We start from the raw sequence: 27231 nt of genomic DNA on the forward strand, positions 1-27231 counted from the left end.
TCCGCTCTACACCAAACCGCAGTATACCGGAAAGCATGTCAAGATTTCCTCAACTTAACTAAAAGCCGACCTACGCTAACGGTCTCACTCACAACTCTGTCAGACCGTGTGCCAGGATAAACCAGGATAACATCTTCATCTATCCAATTTCTACGAGGATACTGTATGTTCTTTTTCTTTTGCAATCAAGACGATTTTCCATCATCGGCGATATGTCTTCGGATAGCAGTAAGTATCCATTCAAGTACAATATACAAGTACTTGTCGTTGATGTTGAGTTTTCGTGAGATCGAGTTCTCTTTCCAGCAACTCCACATTCATGCTTAGTACGGATGTTCTTTCGAATGGCCACAATCACGGATGTATTTGTGTGATAAATACACCTCGACTTGCTCCGTCCAACATTCGACTCTGTTTGGAAATATACCGGTTACTAACATATTATTCAAATTGATAGATGTTTCTTCTTTTTAGTAGTAACGGGATATTCTCTTAACCTGCACCTTAAAAACGCTTTTCAATACTTGGAATCCAGTTTGCATATTGGTTGTTGCTACGTCGGGCAAACCTCTTCTTTTGAGCTGTCAAGAAGAACCTTTGTCAGAAAGGCATGCATAAACTTTGAATGTGTTAATAACCCTGTCTATTGCTAGGGTCCAATGGTTCCATTCTGAAAATTGGATGAATTTGTTGCAAAGTATTTCCATCTAAAACAAACAAACAAATAAACAAACAAACAAACAAACATGCAAAAAATAAACAAACTTAAAAACAAAATTACATTTGAGAGCTTGTTTTCTTCTCTTAAACCAGTTAACATACTAAGGCGATGTTGCAGTTGCTGTAGGAATATAATTTGTGGAAATATAAACCGAATTCGAACAATAAAGGTGGGTCTTTCTTCTTCTGCATCATAGAGTGAGGTTCTGAACTGGTCATAACATTAGCGCCTTGAATAGGATGGCATGACATGTATTTATCTTCAAGGTCATATTGGATTATACTCAATCTTACTATGTTTTCTGTTATACAGTCAATTTTGGGGGTATAGGTTGCGACGAAGTGTATAAAACCGATTACTGATAAAGAGTTTCAGAGTTGTAAAGGGAGTTGGCAACAAGGAAATAAGTTTGTTACTTGACTCTCTATGAAGGCAAGTACATTAAAAATATCATCGCGGGACGCATTTCCATTATCTGGACACAGGCATCTAGAGATTAATACACACTTTAGTGTGGACTATTATTGTCTCTTCCCCATCCTTCAATCAGGTCAATTTAGGTTAAAGGCAGAATGTTGTGTTAAATGCTTTTAATCGTTTTAAAAGAAGAAGTCACATTTTAAATGGAGAATGAGAGCGATAAAACCAAGAAGCGCAGACGGAGGGAGAAGCTATACGGAAATTCATAGTTATGTGAGTTTTGTTTTATTGTCAGCTGCAATCTATTGATTAGCACTTCGTTATTAGGAACTGGAAGGCAAATGATACACAGTCACACTTAAAATGCAACTTCACGCCATTTTTTAGTTGATTTCAGTAAATTCAAACCACCAGAATGGCGGAAGAAGATTAAAATTGGACCTTGAAGAGGAAAAAGAAAGGAATCTGGCAGTTCCTCAACCTTTCCCAGAACAGCGATATTGCTCGTAACATTAATCTTATGAATTCTGTAATTATTGTCTACGAGGAAATCACGTATTACCAGTTTGGATTTTTAGCAGTCCCCTCTATTTTCAATATTTTGAAGCTTGATTCCGCATAATCAGAAAAGCCACAGTATTTATGGCCAGATTAGTTAGTTTTCTTTGTTATAACATTATATTGATTTTGTGTTTATATGTTTAGGCCGATGTAAATATTTTGTCCTGTTAGAATTGAAATGAATAAAATGAAAATCAATGTTAATCGATTAATAATAACCTAAGGTGATGATGTCATCAACTTCTGACCAAACATAAATAACATAAATCATGATTTTGGTCGCTAATTTGGAAATCATATCCCCCATATCCTTTTCATTATTTAGGGGTTATTTTGGATTTGCTTGTTGTTGTAGTTTTGATCGATGCCAAGGAAATGAAATTGAGAAGAATTTGCACAGTAGTTCAATGAGAAACTTATGACTTTATGACGTCATCATCTCATCTGATTTACATATCGCGTTTTTATTGATATCAATGTTTCCTGAACAAGTAATGTGAAACCTTTCTAAAAACAAAAACAAAAACAAAACAAAATCCTCTGTATTTCAATCTTCAGTGTGATTCTATACTTTTCTTATGAGAAGGCCAATTCCAACCGTGGTGTTGAATTACATTTGATTAAATTGATTTAATCTGACTTGATTTTAAGTTTTTCTGTATTTGTAATCTTCTCCAATTGCAGTAAATAAAGCAAAAGTGACGAATTATTAGGAGCTGTTAATTTCCTAACAACACTGTCCCTGATAACATAACACTGTCCCTGATATCATACCACATAGGAAAAGATAGCGACATTGCATTGTATCAATCGGATGTAAATAAGGGCGAAAACAATACAGGACAACAGCAGAGCTTGACATGGATGAAGCCCGATTATTCTTATGATTAAAATTCCTATACATATACCGCTACATATACCGTACATACATTCCCAAGGGAAAGGCGAAAAAATGAAAGATTACAATTTAATGCTTAGTTTTGTGTGTGTGCAGGTAAGTTTCTGGGAGCACTCTCAATCATCAATTCCATCTCATGGATTATGGTAACTCAAGATGAGAATGATTTGTAAGATACTGCTGGAGCAAAGGCGCTAATTCTTTATAACTACTGAATCAACTGAAAATGTAGAAATGGTTGGATCAAATAGTTGTCAGATACTCGTGACATGCAGAGGCGAATGTTAATGCTATAAAGGCGTGTGCAGAAGATGGGGTGTATAAAGTTTGTCATCAATTACTCTCTCATAACATTTAATGTATTTTCACCTCCCTCTTTATATATATATATATTTTTTTTTTTTTTGGTCGCTTGGATGATCTTCTTTCCAGTTGCTCATTTTGCATACAAGAGTTACGAATTTATAGTTTTTCACTGTGGATTTCTTAAATATTAGATGCATACATTTCTTTCTTTTTCAAAGAAAACTATACAGCCAGGGAGTCAATAACTCTCTTGAAGTCTTCCAATGTCTTCGTTCCCGGGCAGTACCTGTCGCTGGATGAAACATAACTTTTACTAACATCCTTGATATCAAGTCTCGTACTGCTTATATGGTCGCAAGTATTGCGCAATCAAACTTCTCTCGCAATCCCATGACGGGCAGTCGGTTATTCCCCGATGTATGCTGCCATACGATAAATGAACCCGATATCTTCTCTGTTTGTATTGGGGACACGCCAGTTGCAGGAGACAGTGTCGCGACGTTCGTGTGATATTGACATTTAAATCAACGCAAAACGACCTGTTCGTAAACATGTACAAGCAAAATGTGGACATGATTCAGAGACAAATATCAACTTTTATATTTATTATAAACCCTGACGAAGCTATTGAAAATAAAGATAAACTGTTTGGTCCTTCATTTTTCCCGTTTGTTCGGGTATGGTTTAATTTCTGTTTTTCTTCTTCGCCAGGTACAGTAATAACTCGATATTTCAAAGCATGCAGCGAATGTAATGCTACGTTTACACCATGTTCCCGGCGACCACGACAGCCCCGTTTGCCCGAAACGTAGTGCGCCGTAGATAGAAGGGATATCCCCCCCCCCCCCCCCAGCAGTGTTCTATAGTCTTGTTCGTTCCAGTCATCATTCCTATTAACATGTAGCTATCAGACGTCGTTCTCAGGGGGTCTGGTCAGGCTAGATTACACATATTTCCCGTCACGTCCCACTTCGGACCGCCTTCGAGTTTTGTTACGGCCTAGTCCTTACGTTCTGTCACATTTTGTTATAAGGCCCACATAATTTCTCATTAGAATCTGGACTGCCGTGGCTATTTTTTCTTTCTTTACAGTTTGAAAATCTGACACGGCATCCACGGTAATCACGGCCTGTCATGTTTGCCCAGCGTTGTCTTACGTCCATCCCGTTTTGTCCACAGTGGTCTGATACGTGACTGCCGTGGCCGCCGTGAACATGGTGTGAACGCAGCATAACCTCCAAATTCTTATAAATCCGAAACTGGACTTGAAACTTACGTCATGCGACGTTTCGCCGTTTAACAATGAGCTTCTTCTGGCGTCCTTCCAGTGGAGGAGTGGTCTTTCATATCACTGTCTCAAATAGCATCAAGTAGCAATGTTGCATCCTTTTTACCCTAGTAGAAAAGTATTCGATACGCATGTACTACAAAAGAATACCATTGTCTTACAAGGTAATGTATCTTTCGAGGCACTCATGATCATCAATAGGGTCACTGACCGTATGAGACAAGGAAATATCAAAGATATCAAAGATTTCTGATATGAAAAAGCATTGATGGGGTATATTAACACATTCAGAAATTTCAATTGTCATTATTGTATTATTGTGAGCTCATGTTCATATAACACAATGAAATAATTACGCAGAAAATATAAACGGTTTGTCTCGATCAATGTTTGAATCAGTATCCAATCTAACATGATAACAGGGGGTAAACCACTCCCGCGTTTACTCTTTAGCCCTTTTTACACTTGTGTTTCTTAACCCCGTACTTTCTCTGACCCAGGACTATCGTTAGTCCCGTACCAATTTTTTTCAGCTTTTTACACTCGCCAATTAGTCCCGTACTAAGCTCTTGTCCGGGGCTAAGGAGAAAACTGACCTTTTTACACTCGTATTTTTTAGTCCGGTACTTTCCAAACCACATGAATATCCATGATTACGCTGTGCACTGTACACGTACACGCACGCACCGGCAGCACTTGATTACCTCGTTTCTGATTGGTCAGTGGGGGTCGGACTTCGTCTCCGTCGCTTAGCGCCGGATTTTTTTTCGTTCTGTTTACACTCGCTGGCTTGGCACCGCAATTGCCGGGTTAGCACCGCAATTGCGGGGTTAGCACCGCATTTGCAGGGTTAGCACCGCAATTGCGGTGCTAACCCTGCTATTTTGCAGGGCCAGATAGTACCGGACTATCGGTGGGGCTAGCCCACTTTGGCAAAAACAAGTGTAAACAGAAAGTGGGCTAAGGAAAGTCCGGTACCAACGGTGGGGCTAAGCGCCCCCCCCCCCCCCCTTAGCCCCACCGTTGGTACGGGACTAAGCAAAAATTTGCAAGTGTAAAAAGCCCTTCTGTCGTATTGTGAGGTGACATTACAATCAGAGTTTCCCATGAAGTCTGTGTATTTGCTTCCTCTTCTTTTTTTTTCTTGATAACCGAGTAATGTGGTTTAGATTTTCAGTTCTTCCATCATACAACCAAACCAAGTCACGTTGCCATAACTTCAAAACAGAATCTCATGCATATCAGACCCTTTTATTCATGAGTCCAACTGCACAAGAACGCAGATTCCGACCTTCACGAGTACATTTCGCTTTTGTAAGCAGATCTGGTATGTAACCAGTTTCTAAGAGTTTACTCATAGACGGAATTGTGAAGTTTACTTTCGATCAAGCAAGCTCAGCAAAAAAAAAACCAAAAAAAAAAAAAACCAAAAAAACGCATTTAAGTAATTTCGGCATTGTGCGTCTGTTCACATGACAGACGAGGAAGTAATTAGACAAGATTTGATGTGTCAGGACTTATCAAACATGTTGCTACTACAAGAGAAATAATACTTACACTACTAATACCACTACATTTACTGTTAAGTCTGTTACTCTAAAAACTATTTCTATCTCTGTAGAAAGAGCAAATGACCGCCATGTTAAGCAAAGTTCGACGGAGTGGTCTCGTCATAGGATTACCTCGAAGTAAAATTTATTATACTTACAAAGGTATCTGAAAAATGCTGCATCTGCTTCTACTACAACTTTACTGCTGCTGATGCTTCTACTTTTACTGCTTTTACTACAATTATTTCTACTTCTATCAAATTTCCTATACTTCTGCTGCTATTTCAGGTATGCACACGACCACTTTTAGATTTTATTTAAAAAAATGGAACATTGCAACTGATTGACAAAGTGCCCTACATCGACGTAAATAAGCACTGAATTGATCAGCGTTTAATCATGGGCGTACATACTCGAGCAGGATTCGAACCTACGACCTCCTGCTCGAGTATGTACGCCCATCCACATGATTTCTTGTATCATGACTTTACGTCGATGTAGGGCAATTTGTCAATCAGTTGTAATGAAAACATCTCGACGGAAGAATTTCATGAATTGAAAAATGGAACATATTCACTACTTCTTCTAATACAACTGCAATTGCCATTCTACTTTTTAGACGTATCAGATTTCTTACCCATATTGCTGCTTTTCACTTTAGCAAACAAAGAAACAAACAAACACATAAACAAAGACATGTGGCTCCATATAATGTGATTTGGACGGAAGTCTTTTCATTACCTCCCGCACCTCTCATTGTCCTCACATTTCTATTCTACCCCCCCCCCCCAAAAAAAAAAAACACACAACAACACATAGACAACTAAAGATTTATACACAACCCAAATATAACCCTAGCGTCCATCGTAGGGCACCAAATACTCTATACCACCAAGCAAGTCGATACACTCATATGGACTCTGCACCGCTGGTTAAGTTTTATACTTAGTTGTAAATTATGCGCCTGAAATATGAAGTGACAGAAAAAGTTTTACATGCTTCTTTTTATTGTTCTTTGTTTTGGTATTTCTGTCATTGCGATACCGCTATACATCTTTGGCTGCCATCTCAAGCACGCCACTTGGTATATAGAGTATGCTGACTCTGTGTCTATCATGACTATGGCAACAAGTCTCTTTGTTCTGTGTTACTTCTACTTTTTGTTAGGTTCCAGAATGTTCACTAACTTAAAAAAAAAAGAATTCAATGTATGCATATTGTGTAAACCCACACAAACACACATATACAGACACACACACATACGCTCTCCCTCCCTCTTTCTCTCTGTGTATGTGTGTGTGTGTGTGTGTGTGTGTGTGTGCATATATGTTTGTCTGTGTGAAGCTTGTGTGCAGGAGTGTGTGTATTGTGCATGAATTTGCGTGTGAGGTTTCACTTTACGTGCACAAGTTAGAGTACACTTATGTATCTTCTCAATGTTTGTTTCTGTCTATCATTCTGATGCTGCCATGGCATCGCAGGTTTACTTCCGCGAACTCGTCAGCACATTCAGTTTTAAAGGCATTATTTACCATTTCCAAATGAAAGAAAACTTCAGCTGCATAAGCGCGTCAAAATAGTTCTAAAATAATATGAGTTAGGGATAGAAACAACCACTGTAAGAATATTTATCAGTATAATCAATGTCAAGTATTGTGAAATATACAAGACGTGAACAATGGTTATGATAAAACTGGTTCTAGAATAAACAGTCTACAGTAATGTTTTACCGAGAAAAGTAGTGATATTTCCATATATTTCCTTATATTTTAAGCTTTATTGCGAAATTTCTAAATGGTAGGATTTTTTTGTGCTACTAGCCTACACATATACATCAAAATGTGATAACTCGAACATTTTTAAAATCACTGATCCCAATGGTAAACAGTACCATTAAGAGGGAAATGAATTCATTAGCAAAAACCTTTGTGTCTAAAGAAGTGTTCATCAAAACAACACCTAAACATCGACCTTCATTTATAAGTAGGTCTATAGGTGTAAGTGAAAATAGAATCACGTGGTAGAATTGGACTTCTAAGCTGCGAAGCAAATCAAACTTGCCGATTCTAGAACCTTATTAGGCACTTCCATTTCAGCATAAAAAATAAGTGAGTGAAGACAAAGACCTGTAACTCTTGGAATGCGATCGGATCTCAACAAATAGGTAAAATGCAGTGATAGTTTTAGCTCTTTCACCGTAGAGTTGTGTACAAGAGTCTTCCTTAAGTGGTAAGCATTACGTTTCCCTTCCTCCTTGCCTTATAGGGACACATGATATAGATATAGCCGCGGCAGCGGCTATGATGTATAGATACAGTAATTATATCGTCATGATTTATGCATGGTACAACAGGAATCAGGAAATGTTATGAAGTGGGCGCCCCTGGCAACTGAAAATAAAATGTTGCTTGCAGAAAAAGTAACGTGAGAATGGTCTATGTATACAGCTACAAGCCCTACTGATATCCTATAATGAGCATTTTCACAAAAGAAACTTATCGTATACGTGTAGCAGTCGGTCATAGCAAAGAGTAGATAACTGTTTGTTATATCTTTCTCTACTGTTCCTATCTTACATGGGATGATACCGCATACTTTATAAGTGTGTATTCCTATCCACATAGATATTGTAGCGAGTTGGAGCTAGAGTATACATGAGAGTGTACAAAAACGCTAACAAACAGCATGTTTCTATAGTCTCACATTCAAATCAGTTTGAGTATTATTTCGGGTTTAAGACGTAATTGATTCACGTGGATGAGTATATCGCAGGATATCTGACGATGGGTTAATCTCACTTTTTCACATGGCTAACTACTTCTTTACCAACAGGAATATACAAAGATGCCGAAGTACGCTTTGAAGTCGACAACCAATTGATCTGTTCCAATCTGTTATGATTCCACCCTACTTTAGAAGCCTAATCCTTTGATATAGCAGTAATGATAATTAATGTTAGAATCTTCACTACTGAAAACAAATGTCGTAATTTCATGCCAGATTCCAGAGGATGTCTGCAATCTATCAATCCGTTCAGTTGAATTTTGAGTTGTGCTGTCGACTATTATATACTTGTCTGTCGATGTATCTTTTATTCATAACATAAATTGAGTAAAATGAGAGCTGCTCTGATGCAGTAAACTTTCATCAGTTGGGGAGATCAACTCTATCAATTCTACCAACCTTTAGTGATTTGCTGGCTGGCTTTCGTCCACTCCTGTGGCAGTAATTAGACAAGATTTGATGTGACATGACGGATAGGACTTATAGATTTAGGCATCTACCAACTTTTAGTGATTTGCTAGCCAGCTTTCATCCATTCCTGTGGACTTCTTCAGGCCAAGTGATTGCACCGCTTTTCTATCATTGCCTGCTTGTTTCTTGATCATTGGACCGAAGATTGGTCATAAAGGTTGATAGAAGCCTAAATCTCCTATTGAGAGATGCTTTGTGTATGTTTTATGTTTATATTGTGGTTTCAGATATGATTTTATGGTCCCATTTTTTTCAAACAAGAAATGCACGTAGCCTATAGCACTGTGTAACATGGCATTCCTTTAGACACATATTCAAACCACACACACAAGCATGCATGCATACTATCAACAAGTCACACACAACGAGTACAGTACAAAATACAACACTCATAACGGTAAACGGAATTTTCTATTGGTGGATAGAATTGCTTGAAGTACACCTCGCAACTTTCACTTTCGAGATATTCCAGGGATAAAATATGTAACAATAAGGGGAAAGTAGATGGATTGCAAAGGATAGCTGATCCACGACATTCTGTAGTACTGCCAGCACGCGAATAACAGCAAACGAAGGCCACCCAACATAATTTTGTGGAAGATGGCAGGCTCCATGCGTGTCTATCGACATGCTTATTTATTCTGCATCAGTTTGTATGCTTTGCGTTATATCTGAGGACACCGTTTTTCCTAAAGGTATACAGTGTATGGATGCGTGTAAGTGAACACAATTGTGCGATCTGGCGTAAGTAATCTATATTGTATTTCTTTTTGCCCGTTCTTCTCACTTTCATAATGTGCCTGGTAATACTTTTTTTTTTACCAGGCAGACGGCGAAACGAAAGTTTGATTAACTTTGTAATCGATATCATATCAATATGTTGGTTTGTTCAATTTTGTTGGCTTGTTACATATAATATTGAAAAATTCACCAGGAAATACCCTCCGATGCACTCGAATTGAAGTTTTTTTTAAATTTGTTTAGTTTTCTCTGAGGATTTTTTTTTATGTTTGTAAAAGTAGACCTTATGAAGATATGGGTTGATAGGGGAAGGGGAAGTATTAAAGGTGGAACTAGTGGGGAATATATCATTATGGGTTGGGAGTGGTTTGACTGGAGGAGGGGAATAATTTTTTCTTAGACATAAGACTTCAATCAATGGATATTGAGAATGAATGTGAGATATAAAGGTTTTGTTAATGACACAACTGATATAATTTATATAGTGATGAATGTGTATGTACTTGTAGTGATTGAAATTTAGCAGATTCATTCAATAAATTATTTAATGAAGTGTGCAATACAGATGATGATGTTGATATTCATATTGGAAATAATATGATTCCCTGTTTGAAATATATTGATGATGTAACGCACACACGTTTTGAATTTTCTGAAATAGATTCTGAATATTTTAAAAAGAATTGAAAAGTATAGATTGCAGTAAGTCTACAGGAAGTCTAGGTATGCATCCAAGATTATTAAAATTAGCAGCTGACTACATTTGTGAACAACTGTATGTCTTATTCCACAAATCTCCCTCCACAGCAACGAAACCGGCTGATTTCAAAACTGCTAAAACTGTCCCTATTTACAAAAGTAAGTGTAAAACTGATTTGAATAGTTACATACCAATATCGCTTTACTTGTTAAAACCAACTTATCACAAAAAGCTATCCATAATCAAATGAGTAGTCACTGTTGAGTAAGTTCCAATCTGGCATAAGAAAATTTCATTCAAATTCAACAACATTATGTGCATCAAAGATATCTATTAGAGAATCGATTCACCGGTTTCTGCACTGGAAGTTTATTTTTTCATTTAAGAAAATGATCCCACGAGAGATATAGGAATTTTCCAAATAACAGTTGTTCACAAATTATTCAAGCAATAGACAACAATGGGTTTCTATATAGGTAGTGTTCTCAGTGAATACCTAACGGTGAAATCTAGAGTACCCCAGGGTTCTACGCAGGGTCCATGGTTGTTTTGCATATAAAATTATAAATGACCTGTGTGATATACATATAGCATTGAATTGTGAACTGTCTCTTTATGCAGACGACACAGTGATATTTTGTAGGAATAATGATATGCAATTATTACAAGAGGAAATGTAATTACAGTTCGATAAAATTTGTCAGTTGATGAAAGTAAACAAGGTGACATTAAATGTAAATAAGACTAAAGCAATGTCATTTAGTTCGAGAAAGAAATTGCATAAAAAAACAGTAAAATGGTAGCATAAACATACATGGCACGTAATTACGTGTAGACATTATTTTGGCCATATAAATGCTGATCAGGGTGTTATGAATTGATACAAGTCAACATGAATTTTGTATTTCATACCTAGCCCCTTTAAGTCTAACGCTTTCGATTTCCTGAGACCAATTTAGATTAAAATCGATAATGACACTGACATTAAATGCCAAATTTTGACCGTGGTTTTTTTAATTGATAGATTCTAATCATAGATACATAGATTGCCAACACATACGTTTAAATTGCTAAAGGATCTTCATCTTGCTCGTGAACCCAAGATCACGTAGTTACATCACAGATTTCCAAGATCTGAACGATGTCGGATGTTTATAATCTTGTTGTCGCTGTTCAATGTATGTCTGTGAATGTTCTTAGTCATCCAGGTAAAGTAGATCATGATCGAACTACATCAGTAAATCATTATCTAGTCAAGTGAAATAACTCGAATTTTGAACAGTCAGCCAGACGTAAAACGTTGCTACTCTAAAATACAAATAAGTCCAGTTGACTCATATCTTACTGATATACAGTTATTGTTCATGGTCTTTTTTTAATGAACGAATTTTGCCATCATTTTGACCATGCCGTGGTGATCGAGTCACTTTCTAGAAGCATCGCGAATGAACTCTTGCCTGTAGATTTTCAAATTCAATTCAAACTTTATTTTCACTTTCTTTCTTCAACAGAATGTATAAGAAACAATATCATGAACTTGACATGCGACTCGTTGTAAATATATATAACCAGACAGGATTAACAACATATTCTTGTCTACATGATCAGTAAAATAAAGATACATACACTCTACATATACACACTGAGGAGAAAAAAAGTGGAGGTACCCACTCAAAAGACTAAGCTTGTAACATGTGGATACCTCTGAGGGAAAGGGGGGAAATGGGGTGAAAACTTACAACTACAAAGAGTGCGGGAAACTGGGGAAGCGGGGAATAGAGAAAAAAAGAAAGCAAAAGTGTGAAAAAAAGAAACAACAAACAGGGAAAAGTGGAAGAGAGAGAGAAGAGAGAGAGAAACCAAAAATTTGTTGATGCATACACCAAGGGCGAAAGCCCACAGAGACAATTAGCCAGGTGTTTTCTAAAGTGACAAATTGTCGAGCAGCTTTCCAGCGGAAGAGATTCAACTGTGAGGACGAATGAACGAGAGCACGTATAGAATACTACCAGGTAGTAAAAATAAGTGATACCTCAAGAGAACGCAGCCTTTCAGTCAAAGAAGAGAAGATGATATCGTGCTCACAAAATATATTACAAAATTAAAAACATTCAGTTACATTATAAGACTTCAAAAGAAGCATTTTCAATCTCGTTTTAAAAGAATTCAATGAAGGGGCACTTTTTATATCCATAGGAAGGGAGTTCCAGAATCTTGGACCTACATAAATAAAAGTCTGTTGAGCTAACAAGGTTCTTAACAGAGGTAAATGAAATGCATTTGATTGTCTAGTTGGGTATCTATGGCATGTCCGGTTGCGCATAAACATGGAGTTAAATACAAACGGGAGGCAATTATTATTATAAGTATACATAAACTGCCCTAATTGTAATAAAAACAAATCCTTAATTTTCAGAATCTTGTTATCAAAAAACAAAGGATCTGTATGAGAATATGGGACAGTATTGCAAATAATGCGAAAAGCCTTCTTTTGTAACAGTAGAATCCTATCCAATGATAATTGATGCGTGTTTCCCCATACCAAAATTCCATAATTTAAATAAGGCAATATCAAAGATGAATACAATGTTAACAGCGAATGCTGAGGAATAGACAGTTTTAATCTATTAATAACACCTATGTTACGTGAAATTTTCTTGCAAACATTATCGATATGAAATTTCCAAGAAAGTTTGTTATCAACTGTAACACCGAGAAACTTTATATGGGGAACACTTTCTAAGACAGCGTCACCAAAACAAATGTCCATATCTAAATTATCTAAAGTGTTACTAAAAAGCATATATTTTGTTTTTTGGATATTCAAAGACAACTTATTTGCTCGTATCCACTCACATAAATGTTGTAGTTCGGAATTAACTGTCTGCACAAGAATATTTGGGTCTTCATGTGAGTAAAAAACATTTGAATCGTCGGCAAAAAGTATGAACGATAACACATCTTACGAAGCACAAAAATCATTAATGTAAACAATAAACAATAGTGGGCCCAATAAACTACCTTGTGGCACGCCACACTTCAGTTCTCTCATATCAGAATTATGATTGTTCAAAAATACATATTGTTTGCGATCAGTTAGATAACTCCTGAACCACTCCAAGGCCTTCCCACGTATACCATAATGAGACAACTTGTAGAGTAAGATATCATGGTTTATAGTGTCGAAGGCCTTGGAGAAGTCCAGGAAGATACCAATCAAATGTGACCGATTGTCTAAAGCATGTGCTACTTTGTCAACAAAATTAAGCAAAGCATGACAGGTGCTATGCTTTTCTCGGAATCCAAACTGCGAATTTGTAAAAACATTACACATCTTTAAAAAATTCATCGTTCTTTTATATATAATTTTCTCTAAAATCTTGGACAAACAAGATAGTAGAGAAATAGGCCTGTAATTACTAACATCTAACTTATCTCCATTCTTATATACGGGAATAACTTTAGCTATTTTCATTTGGTCCGGAAACACACCCGTTAACATTGACAAATTAAAAATATGTGCCAAAGGATCCGCAACAGAAGATATAACACTTTTCAAAATCAGATTGCTTATGTCATCATAACCGGAGCTTTTTTTGTTTTTCAAACCAGATACAATATCAGTAATCTCGTACCTCGTGGTAGGGGTAAAAAATATTGAATTCATATTATATCGATTTAAAAAATGAGAGAAATGTTTATTAGTATCGGGAATTTCTTGAGCAAGGTTTTCTCCGATTGTTGTGAAATGTGTGTTAAAAACATTTGCTATATCAACAGGATTATCAATAAATTCATCATTAAATCTTATTTTCGAAATACTTAACTTTTCATTTGAAATATTCATTGCTTGTTTCAATACATTCCATGTACTTTTCATATCACACCTATATCTCTCTAATTGTTTATAATAATATTTTTTCTTTTTAATACGTATTATCTTGGTGAGAGTATTCTTATACAAAGTATATTTAATTCGTGCTTGTTCAGTTTTTTTCATTTTAAATACATAAAACAGTTTATTTTTCCTATTTATGGAACGTAAAATAGACTTGGAAATCCATGGAAGCTTTGGAGTTGTTTTATAATTTCCCCGCTTATCCTTTCTTTTAGGAATGTGAATATCCATATGATTATCAAAAATTTCCAAAAAATTATTCAAAGCCAAATTAATGTCGTCAGTATCAAACACACAATCCCAATTAACATTATCCAAGGAAGCGAAAAAAGAAGACAAATTTTCTTGGGTTACTTTACGCCTCAAATATCGCTGGGGTGAAGTATTACTAATATGGCTAAATTTAAAGTGCGTCATTATTGGAAAATGATCAGTAATATCTGATAAAATTATCGTCGAATTTGAAAGGGTTAAAACATTACTAAAAATATTGTCAATTAAAGTGGCTGACTGACGTGAAACGCGTGTCGGTTTCGAAATAAGAGGTAAGAAAGAAAAGGACAGGAATGTCTCAAGAAATTCTCCCGAGATGTTGTCCGTTGTATGCTTTAACAAGTCAATATTGAAATCACCGAATATAAAAGAGTTTGAGTTTATAAATAAAGGGTTTGTAAGCACCTCGGTGAGATATGATAAAAAGTCTCTGTTGTTGGAATTTGGAGGTCTGTAAATAATACCTATTACAATGTTTTTATCACCGGGAACAGTAATCTCAATGAAAAGGGACTCAACAATGTCATTCATTGTGCTAAGCTCATCAAGGACAGTGCATTCAAAGCAGCGTAGAACATATAAAGCGACTCCACCACCAGAGCGATCAGATCTATTATTCGCAAAAATATTATACCCTTCAAGTGTAAAAGATTGTTTTGGACATGAAGACAACCACGTTTCAGTGAGTCCTATCACTGAAAATAAAATTTTTTTTTTTCCCTTCCACAGGGTGTTTTATTCATACACATATTCAGAAAGTCACATTTACAAATAATTTTTTAAATACAAAACATCGACAAAGAGTGGCCTACTGCACTTGTACATATAACATATAACTTATATCATTTTTTTTATTTTATTGGCAGAAATAACCCTGAAAACACTATGAATATCATGCAATTTTAATATTCAAAAGCACTTAATAAATAAAGCCCATTTCTTCACAAAAGTTTTTTCTCTACTATTCATTTGACTTATACATTTTTCCATCTCAAAATAACATTTTATCTCAGATATTATATGTTCGAATGACGGAACGGTCTTTTTTAATTTCGCTGAAAAAATTTCTCTTCTTATAACAATCATCATACAGTTTAATGCACTGTTGTTGAGACCATATAATCCGAATAACTTGTGTTGGTTTGTAAATACAATTTGTTTATCTATCTTCAAAAGTAACCATCGCTCAAACTTATTCCATATATTATTTGAATAAGGACATGAACAGAATATATGCATTATGGTTTCCTCACTGTCATTACAAAACGTACACTTTTTATCTGTTACAAAACCAAATTTTAAAAGAGCATCTTTCATATATAATATTCTATTGAGAATCTTAAATTGAAACCACCTCATATTAATATCAATAGTTGATTCAAAAGGAATTAAACAGTATAAAGACCATGTTTCATCATCAAGATCCAACATGCTACTCCACTTAACAAAACTGTTACAATGTTTTGACGTGTGTCTTAACAACGTTTGATAAATATCAGAACAACCTTTCTTATGTTTCAGTATTACATTTAAACCATGAGGAATAAAAGGGTCTGCTATTTTCGACATGCGGTTTTTTGCAAATGATTGGATAGAATTACACAGTCCACCGTGTTGAAGAAAGTTAGTTTGTATATCAAACTTCCTCTGAAATTCAAAATATGAAAGAAATTTTCCATCATTATCTAACAAGTCATTTATAAAACGTACACCTTTTTCACACCAAGACTTAAAATATACAGTGTTATTATTCATTTTAATCAAAGGATTATTCCAAAGAGGCTGGCTTGCCCAATTATCATTTGTATTGATTTGTAGAAATTCTGAAAAAGCCAGAAGTACCTCTTTCCAAAAATCATTAGACATTACATTGGCAAGTTTTTTGTAGTACAGTGACCCCATAAATAAATGAAACGATACTGGTTGGGGCAAGAAAGAGCGGAACATGTGGAACGTATAATTTTCAGTCTGCGGATCACAAATAAACCTTCTGATCCAGGATATTTTAAGAGATTTAGCATGCATGAAAATATCAATCATTTTAGTACCACCATGACAATATAGCTGGCACATTTGATTTCTATTTATTTTATCAGGTTTATTTTCCCATATAAACGAATAAAAACAACGATTTATATCTGTCAATGTTTTAAAATTTGGTTCAGGAAGTGATAACAACAAATAATTTAATTTTGACATCAATAATGATTTAACTACAGTAATTCTTCCTAAAACAGTAAGTGATCGTTTAGACCAGGAGGTCATTGTGTTTGTAATATCTTTCATTTTTTCACAATAATTTTGTTCAACCATTTCATGTAATTTAACTGAAAATTCTATTCCCAGGTACCTAAAGTACCTACCCTGAAAAATCCAGTCAAAATTACAATCTTCCAATAATTTAATTCTACAATTCCGATTCTTTCCTATCCATATTATTTTAGTCTTTCTGGGGTTAATTCTTAAATTCGATATGTTAGCAAAAGTATCAAAAATCTCAAGAGCATCTTTTAGATCTTGATCTGATCCGTTAAGTGTTAAAAGTGTATCATCTGCGTATTGTAATACTTTAAAATTTTTTTCATTAATTTGCAACCCAACCACAGAATTTGTGTGCCTAATCATAATTCCAAGAATTTCACTGACCAACAGAAAAAGGTAGGGTGACAAGGGATCTCCTTGTCGACAGCCCTGTTCTATTTTGAATCTATCTGTAAAATAACCGTTCACTAAAACACTGGAAGTAGCATTGTTGTAAAACAACTGAACCCATTTTTTCATAGATTGGCCAAAGTTAAAAAAATCTAAAACTTTAAAAAGAAACTTATGAGACACAGAATCAAAAGCCTTTTCGAAGTCAATTAAAAGTAACAAACCTGGTATATCATGTAACTCTGTATATAAAAGTATATCATACAATAAACGAATATTTTCACCAATGTATCGACCTTCCAAAAATCCGGTTTGATTTCCATGTATCAAATATGATAAAAATGTCTTAAATCTGTTTGCTATACAACCAGATGCCAGTTTATATATTACATTCAATAAAGAAATTGGACGCCAATTCTTTAGAAACTGTCGGGGTTGATTTACTTTTGGAATTAATGTGATTACTCCCATTTTTTGTGCTCCCGACATTTGTCCTGAAAAATAAGCAATAAATAAAAATTTATCTGGGTTATCCAACAATAACTGCAATTCTTCAAAATGCTTATTCATACTTCTTATATTTAAATGTACCAATGAAAATGTATCTTTCACAAAACCCTTTCTAATGTCATTGAATTGATTCAAGGTGACATAATTACACAATGGAGCTTGAGTCAGATCGTTAAAATCATACTGCATTTCTTCCGCTGCAGAATTAAGATTGTCCGCAACTAGTTCATCAAAAAGATATGAGCGTGTATTAAAAGCTTCTTCTTTATCTAGAAAATCAAATTCCGGCGTAACAGGTCTAAATAAATCAAAAAAATCATCATCTAACATAGAGTGAAAAGGTACATCTTCTATCCTGTCGTTCATTCTGAATAGGGGCAATTCTGACTAGGTGTTATCCGAGCCATTGCTGCTAGAGGGCAACCATGGCTAACGTTGGCACAACAGAGAAACTGACACGACAGGAACTTAACGCGATACTGCGGGATAAAAGCGAATGTAGAGGATAGTGGGTAGCGACCATGCGTGACTGTGAAAGGTACGCGTTCTTTGTATACATACGAATTGTTGAACAAGGCTGGTTGGCTGTTAACGAGAAGTGAGGTGCAGAGAGTGTCAAAAATGAAAAGATATAAGAAACAATGAATATACAACATGTAGAACGTGGCTAATGTCTCAGTAGGCCTTCTCCCCGATAGAATGCACAAGAACAAAAGGAGTGAAGCACGTCGGCCAGAGAATAGCTTCATGTTATTACCAAGCAAATGCTTATTCAGCATCTGACGATGGTGAGCTCCCTTTCTTAAAGGGGTTTTACAGAAGGAAATACTTTTCAAGGAGGAGATAAGGAAATGGAATGGAAATTAAGAAAGTGAGAACGGCAATAAGTTGACCAAAATTTGTTTAGGAATCTAACCGAACAGGGAATAAGTTAAACCACACTTTTATCAAATATATACCCATTATTCAAGCATTCATATAAAAAAAAACATCGAAAATTAAAACGTTTCCATGCGTTCGCATATTCATTCATAAAATATTCTTGTAGGCATACGATAGTAACTTCAGTTATGCGAAAAACCGTTTTCAGTCCATACATTAACAAGAATACATGTATACATTAATAGGAGAGCGAGGTCTGATCATGCAGACAGCAAATGGTGGAGATTTAGTGTAGTCAAAATATTTAAAGTAAAAAACTTCAAATATTAGAAATTAACTGTTTTATAGCATACAGCTGTAGCACTTGCACAAAAATGAAACAAAAATGGGAATTTATGTGACATGGACATGTGCACAGTTCACCAACGTACTGTAAATATTTTACGTTCTCTGTTAGCAGTTTTCTAAGCAACCGTGACCAACGTTTGTCTCAGGTGCAAAACATAATTGTGTGATTGCGTCTAGCATGAGTAAGGTGTCAGGTAAACATGATTGGTGGCAGTCAAAAGGGAAGAACACACTCGGATATTAAACATTACTTTGAATACAAAAGCAGATATCATTATGAATATACAAAATATATACTAGTACAGGTGTATACACTTTTTTTCCACTTCAACCCGTATACAGGTCCTTTCAAGGTAAGGCCTGGTCCATAAAACAAATAAAAAATTTAGTATATTAATTCAAAGTACATGTACAAATCAGCGAAAAATTATTGTATCCTTTTGAAACATATACGTATTGAATGATCGCTTGGAGCAGCCTAATCCAAGATTGGTTGAGAAAAAAAGAAAGAAAAGAGGCGAAAGATCATTACTTGTTTTCGCCATTCTCCAAGAAACAGCACCGATAATGCGATAAGATAATTTCGAGTAAAAGAAATAATAGAGCGGTCCTTCGAGCATGACAGACCTGATCTGATTCTCGTGCAGATATTACGAAAATAATCATTTGTGTTACTTAAGATAAAACGCAATTCTATAAATTTCAACGAAAAAAAAAAAAATCTTCATACGCATTTCTAAGTACAAGGTTGTATACGCATATCACAAATACATCAGGTGTCTGACTAAAAATGCAGACGTAATTTTAGTGTACAAAAGGTGAGCAAAATGTCAAAAGGACAAAATTCATATCAATCGGGCAATTTACTTTCCAAAATTCGACCCAAAATTACGTGACATTAAAGACAGTTCTTCCACCTCTTGATTGAAGAGAAAGGAGCAGTGCCCTTGTCAGGGGTCAGATATCACGCCAACACATGAAAGTTTATACCAGAAGAAATGAAACTTTCTGAGTTAGACGTCTTTTGGAAAATGCATAATAATAATAATAATAAAAATGTACACGGGCTAGGCTTAAGAGAGGGGAGAATGCTTTACTTATTATATTATAACCGACACTGGCGCCACCATGTGATTTCAGCATAAACAAATAAAACAGTCTCATCTCGGACTGCTATAGCTGCCAGGAGGCAGAACATGGATATTTAATGAGGGGAAAAAATGGGAATGTATATATAGTCACTATGGGGTGACAACACATTACTTTGATTCGAGCATGGTATAGTCCGTGACAGTGCGCCAACTTGATGATGCTGGTATCGAAATGTACCAGAACTGCAATAACAAGAGCTCCGGCATTAATGGTACATACAGGATTAATAAAGATATAACAAGAGAGATTTTCTTCATATACACATGGGTCAACAGCCAGTGCTGTGACCTCGAACATCATTTGGTTTACACGTCACTGTTACAAATGGAGAGCAAAACAAATCAAGTATGCATGTGTGAACAGTTCAAGAACAAAAACAATGATCATTGAGAGGGTAGGCATTCTGCCTTTTCCTTTGCGTGATGTTAAGGTATTTACAACCAAGTCTATAGATTAAGATGGGGAATAAAATACTTTGCTAATGTTGCTGGAGATAAATAACCATCAAAAATATTCAGGCCCTCATTTCGTCGTATAAAGAAGCAATTAGGCATAGTTGTATATTTCCTAATTCCAGGATCTTTGTTCTGTAGCTCATAGCTTCTGATTAATCAGCTGGACATACCAAATAGGTTTGGACATACTATTTTTCTGAGATTCAAAAAAGCGAAACAAAATTTAGTACGATGTATTCATTGCCATATCAACACTATCAAAGTGTTGCTAACTAGACCTGACAGCATGAAAGGATAGAAATTTTGAGCACGTTTAAAATTCAGTCAGGTCGGTGTATCTAGGTCGGAAATACCTATCTAGTGTAGGAGAAAGAGGCATCTCCATACATACCATGCATAATGACTTGCTTGCAATGAACTCAAAAGAATATGCATTGCAAATTGTGGTTTGGGTCTTACGTAAGGGTAGATGAGGGGTGAATAAGGGGAAAGTTCACTGAACGTGCGTTTACAACTCGGCCGCGTAAAGAAAACAGTATGATAAACCGACAATTTTAAGTGGAATTCGATAACATATGGAGAGCATTGTAAGAATTTCAGGGGGTCTTACGGCGCCCAAGAAGGAAAGAAAGGGATCGGAATTGGGTCGATTATAGTGCATATTGAATTTGTGTATCTTTCAGCGCACAGGCTATGTAAATGCAACGGGAAAGAAATAAAGAAGGAAATGGGATAAGTAACTTGAACTTTAACACCAACATAAATACCTATACGACTAGTTAAAGGAGCATAAGGCATTCAAACCTGTAGAGGCGTTGTAGAAACAAAAACAGGAGTAACATTTTTAATATGGAAAGCTTATTCCCTGGGCTATACACACGTAATATCATACACTTTTACAAAGTTCCTATGGGAGAGAAAATTAACGAGTGAAAGCCATAGTGATAATGATAATTACTTAAATGAGAAGGAAAATGCAGACGTTGGATATTGAAAATTCTAGATCCATGGAAAATGTAATCTTTGTATACCCTTTAAATTAAAGACGATGTACTTCAAGCATATATTATGTATTGAATTCGTCTTTTGCAAAAACAAAAAATGATAATAAATCGAGGGAAATATTACGATTGAAATCATTGCTCTCTATAGAACGGTAAATCGATGCATTCGCAGTGTTACTGTATTTGGCAACATCACACCCCTTGTCAAAAAAATAATGGCTGTGGGTACGGTGTCATGTTTCGTAATTATTATCGCATGGCTGTTTCACGGTCTACATTGTATGGTCGGGAATACAGACTGTCTTCTGAACGCATTTGACCAATTCATATCAATAATGTCTTTTAAATGAGAAAAAAAAAATCCATCAGCATCACCCCATGCCGATGCAGTGAAAAACGTCAAAACAAATCCAATACATTCTTCTCTATACAATGTATATGGGGTCCTATATAAAATAGAATATTTCTTCTTTCAGTTTAACAGGTAACATTTACCAAAACTTTCACCACGTTCTCATATATATATGAGATGTTGATAATGTCAGGTGATGTCAGATGTCAGATGATGTCAGGTCTTCGCGAATATATTACTTTATATCGGAATTCTCTTCAGCTTCCTTCTGGCGGCTTACGTTTTTGACGAATTTATTGTACCGGTCGAACTTTACAATCAGTGGTCGCTGTTGATCAGCTCTTTCAGTCTGAAGTATTGCAGGTTGGATACGATGTGTAATTCTGTCGATCGAGGTCGCCTTGGTCCTGCACGTTGAAACGAAGGTCGAGCTTGGAGTCCAGATCTACCACTCTGATCTCATCAAATCATTGTTGATTTCATATATCTGAAGACTGCTCCTCACCAAACATTCGTTAACAAGAACAATTTCATGGTATTTGCATGCAAATATCTAGTTTTTGGGAGCTTATGGTGACGTCACCAATCACGTAGATTACTCCATAGGCTCTTCATCAATCTCTCAGTATACCATTCTCCTTGCCCTGAGAAACGGTTGTCGTTGTAGCCAGGTCATCATCGGGCTTGATCTTCATCCGATAATGTCCGTTTACTTCGACGTTCTTTATAAAACAAATATTGAATGGTCTACGTCATGCAAAGGAACGATATTTTTTATCTGGTAAAATGCTATATGGTTGTTCTCGTGAATATTCACTTGTATATCACTTTTTTTTGGGGGGGAAGATACGTATATCAATCTGTACAACTTCAGTAAGTTGTGCGTTGTATGTTTAATATGTTATTGTCTAATTTGTCAATATGTTTTTGTGATAATGTGTGTGAAATGGATAAAAGTTATTAGTAAAACGCACAGGGAACATTGGTATGTTATATGCGTTATAAAAGCTCAATCATCATTATATCGCAGTGGACTGCATTGCGACATAGTTAGAAGAGAGATGGAAGTATAGGTATTGTTCCCTTTAGGCATTCTTATCGGCCCATCCCTCGTCTGGCAGGTGATAGAGAGAATTCGCAGAAAATTTTTATCCAAGAATTTTATCGAATGATAGTATATATATATATATATATATATATATATATATATATAATCCTCTCATCAAATAGTAGTCGCGACAATTGAACCGATTTATTTTCCTGTGAAACGTGTTTAACTCAAGAGCTAAAAACAAATGTGCAGCTCGACTAATGTCATATCAAAGAAGCAAATATGAAGAAAGAAGATAAACAATGCAGTTGACAATTTTAGAGGAATTAACTCATTTGAGAGGAATCGAAGCATATGTTAATCCCCACCTCTTTTCTTTTGTTGTTGTTGTTGTTACAGCTCTCCCTCTGGCCATAACTGGCACCGTCTTTGGTGCACTGGCACTCTTGTGTTGCGCCATTCAAGTAGTCATCATGGCCAAATTCTTCCAGAAGTTATCGATGCTCATGAAGTCCCAACGCAGGTATGGTTACGACAGTTTGCTTGTTTGTTTTTTTCCCCCTAAGAGATGTTTGTTCACAATGCATTATTGTTGTTTCGACATCAAACAAAATGATCAGGAGATGAGAAGCGTAGCACATCAAATTGCACTAGAGATACAACGTATTATCATTTTCATTCATTGCAACAATTCACTTCGAGAATACGAGGAGGCATGATGTCTTACCTTCACCTGCCTTTATATCACATATAAAAAGAAATGTCTGATTGGAGCCCCTTTGAAAGTGACTACCTCATGATTATGTTCATGGCATTCTAACCGAAGGTTCTAGCATATCTCTGTTTAATTCGATCCTCTGCTTATAATTTTTGTTTTGGTCTGTATTCCCCCTTTCATTTAGCTTCAATTGCCTGACAGTGTTAGTTTTTGTCACCGTAACAATTCCATGTTTCACGATATGAGTTGTTGTTAGTTTTGCACAAACTCGTACATGTTGGTATCAGTGCGAGGATATTCGAGCAGTGCTTGTATAGGTATAGCGCAACGAGTTTCGTTTTGTATCTTGTGTGTGTGTGTGTGTGTGTGTGTGTGTGTGTGTTTTGACATTGCGTCATAAGATTTGAACAGCCATTAGACGTCATTTAGAATCGAAATTTGTAAGTGTCCTTTCCCTTCCTTTCCCCAGATTCACTTTTGGGAAGACGACAAAGAAAGAACATGATGAGGAAGGTAATGTAAAAAATATATATGTTCTAGTATATCATATATACACATTTTCGAGTTCATAATTTTCATAGAAGACTTTGATGAAAAGCAGTGTATTATATACCATATTAAAGGTAATTCAATTGGCTATCAACTTTACGCATGAGTGAACACATTTGTTTTGGTCCTCCAAGGCACAAAAGTAAAAATTGCAAAGATTGGTATATTGTCTTTCATTTGCAAATGCCCTTCAAGATAACAATAATGACAAAAGGCCAGTTTAACACAATGAGAGACATTAATAAAATAGCAAAAATAGATTTTCTTTCTCTTAATCTCTTTATAACCTCAAACAAAAGCAAAGTATTCAACTTAAGGGGGAAAATAAACATCTTCTGTCAACTCAAACTTCAAATGACGTAGGAAGTAAGGGAACAAAGATGATCAAAAAACAGAATATCTTTATTTCATTCATCCAATTTAGTAATTTAAGAATTCATGAAAAACTTCAACATAATTTGCAATTTTTCTAATTTGAGAAAAATAAATTCAAAATCCTACCACTTTTGTCAATATTGCTTCTTCTGTTGTTTCATTTGAATTTGGACTGACAGAAAATTCTTCATTTTCCTCCATTATTTTTAGTCTTTATTGATCTTTTGTGATTCAAATATATCATAGAGATCATAAGTATATTTTTGCAACTGAATTCATGGTTTTTAATTGTGTTAAATTTGTCTTTGTTCTTGTTGTAACATGGAAGAGCATTTACGCATGAATGACAACTTGTTCACTTTTGCAATTTTACTTTTTTTGCCTTGGAAGAGAAAAACAAAGATGTTCACTCATGCGTAAAGTTTAACGTTTTATTGACTTACCAAGTTGATAGCCAATTACCTTTCATATGGTTTATAATACATTAACATTTAGGCAAATATTCTATGAGATATATAACCTTAAAAAAGGTGTTTACTTCCTTTTTTGCTAAGTGTATATATATATATATATATATATATATATATATATATATAAATATTTATATATACAGTGTGTGTTTTTTTTGTGTATTATATATCTTTACATATGATAAGGCTGTTAATCAGGAAGATTATTGATCTCGTATTCTTGGTCTTTAGGTTCATGAGTGCACCAATCAAGAGTTCAAATGCGAATGATTGCATTTTTAGATGAATGTATGTAATCACGAAAGTAAAAGGAGACATTAATCAAAAGAAAGAAAAAGAGATAATTTATGTCATCCGTAAAAATTGATTGATACTTCAAGATACGAGGATGGTAAAAGGTCGTAGTGTGTGACCGCGGTAGACGATTAGATCTGCTTTAATCGACACTGTGTATCTTTTTACAAATTCTATTCCATCTGAATTATTTCCGGTGGGTTCTTTTCCTTTCATACCTCTTAACAGATCAGGTATCGGTTATATCGCTTCAAAAAGACGTGGCTTCACCTACGGTCAACATACCCACATTGCCAGGGGATTACTCCCTCAGCCAACGCTCGTATTTCGAACCAACCAGCAGTTCCTCGGACGATACACCCGCGATTGATCCTGATCTCCCGTCCCCGTCTGTGGCGGCACTACGCGAAACCTTGGCGCTGCCGCTCAAAATTGCTTTCCAAAAATCCCACACATTGGACTGGCATATGAGCAGCCCCGAACGCGAGCAACCGACGGCCATGAACGATCTAGACAAGCGGCCAAGAGCCCAAACGGGTTCGATGTTGAACCGAAGTAAACAACGCACTCAATCCGAGGCTAGTACGCCAGGCTCAAGGGGCTCACCGTGTCGCGATCCACTGGCCTATGTCGTCACTGAAATCGTTGACGTCGGTGACACGAATAGACGACCGAGTGTTCGCCTTCGGGGAAGTCGTCCAAGGAAGCAATTGACCGAGGCTCTCCAGCGACAACTCAGTCAGCCAGACCCGTTTTATTTCAGCCTCGAAGTGAAAGCCGAGTCAAATAGTCCTAGCACTCCTGATAGTGTTCCCACACCTAGTCCAACGAAGATCAAAAACTGTGCCAAGGGATGGCGCCAAGTTCTACCAATTGCGGCAAGCAAGGATGGTGTGGATTCTTCGCCATGCGACGAAAACAGAAATTTATTCACTGAGGCGAAGGAAAGACATAGCTCAGAATCAAGCGGAAGATATCCGAGAGGGGAGGGGCAACCAAAGGTTGCGCTGAAGCCACCTTCATCAAAGGCCCGGTCAATGCTGTCCAAGACTTCTAGCGCTGGTTACCCAAGCCGCGAGGCGTGGTCGCCTAGGACCATGGCGCGACATCGCATGCTGCTACAGGAGGCTGCTTGCAACAACTCGCTGGGCAGGAAGCGAACTGGTTCCATGCGAGCACGCTGCCCAACGCCCCCTGAGCTTGCGACAAAACCCAATACACTAACTTTCGCTGAAGAAGGGGATTGTTACTCAAAGTTGATACGAGGGGCGCGGGGGAGGCGAAGGGCGTCATCTGCCGGTAACATAGACGATATTTCGACTCGAGGCGACGTGGCTTACAACCAGTTGGTCCTTGGATTATGATTGTCCTATGGTAGCGACTGTTTAAACCACGGATACTTCCAACCATTAGTACTGTCCGGTACGTCTGGAATAAATGTAATCAAATTATGTAATCAAAGCATTGTTGCCATATTACATCAAACAAGAGCGCCTGACATTAAGCAATTTGCCTCGTTGACCATCTTCATTGCAACCTGGCAAGCCATTCTTCAATGAATGCAGCTACAACGATGATACTGAAAATATAACTGATATCATAAATGATTAGACATTAATTAAACAGACAATTTTAGCAAATCAAACTGATAATACATAAAAAGAAAACTATGATAACATCCAGTTGACAACTGTTGATAATTGTCAGTGATTGTGTTTGAGTTTCTGCTATTGAAACATACCATGATGGCAGTAAAGAGTGTATGTCTACATAATATCTATCATAGATCACTAGCATTACTTCCACAC

General features: G+C 36.2%; 1 protein-coding gene across 2 annotated transcripts; it reads left to right on the forward strand.

Moving 5' to 3' along the window:
- LOC139725109 (uncharacterized) lies at positions 1-26913 on the forward strand. Of its 2 annotated transcripts, none has more exons than XM_071636205.1 (4): positions 1-228; positions 23417-23540; positions 24205-24248; positions 25652-26913. In XM_071636205.1, exons 1-4 carry the CDS (start codon positions 213-215, stop codon positions 26785-26787), a joined length of 1320 nt encoding a protein of 439 aa, XP_071492306.1. In that variant the 5' UTR covers positions 1-212; the 3' UTR covers positions 26788-26913. The 2 variants fall into 2 exon arrangements, with proteins under 2 accessions (XP_071492306.1, XP_071492299.1); XM_071636198.1 differs by lacking the exon at positions 1-228 and adding an exon at positions 9610-9743.
- Positions 26914-27231: the final 318 nt, after the last annotated feature.

Source organism: Diadema antillarum, unplaced genomic scaffold, assembly GCF_040938485.1.
Source record: "Diadema antillarum isolate AM-2024a unplaced genomic scaffold, OU_Dant_1.0 scf00000016, whole genome shotgun sequence".
NCBI classification, from domain to species: Eukaryota; Metazoa; Echinodermata; class Echinoidea; order Diadematoida; family Diadematidae; genus Diadema; species Diadema antillarum.

Excerpts from the sequence above, each read along its gene's own strand:
- LOC139725109 (XM_071636198.1), top strand. The coding sequence starts at position 9,710 with ATGCGTGTAAGTGAACACAATTGTGCGATCTGGC. Across the intron at positions 9,744-23,416 it reads ACACAATTGTGCGATCTGGC|CTCTCCCTCTGGCCATAACT; the intron begins GTAAGTAATCTA and ends TTGTTGTTACAG. Across the intron at positions 24,249-25,651 it reads GAAAGAACATGATGAGGAAG|ATCAGGTATCGGTTATATCG; the intron begins GTAATGTAAAAA and ends ACCTCTTAACAG.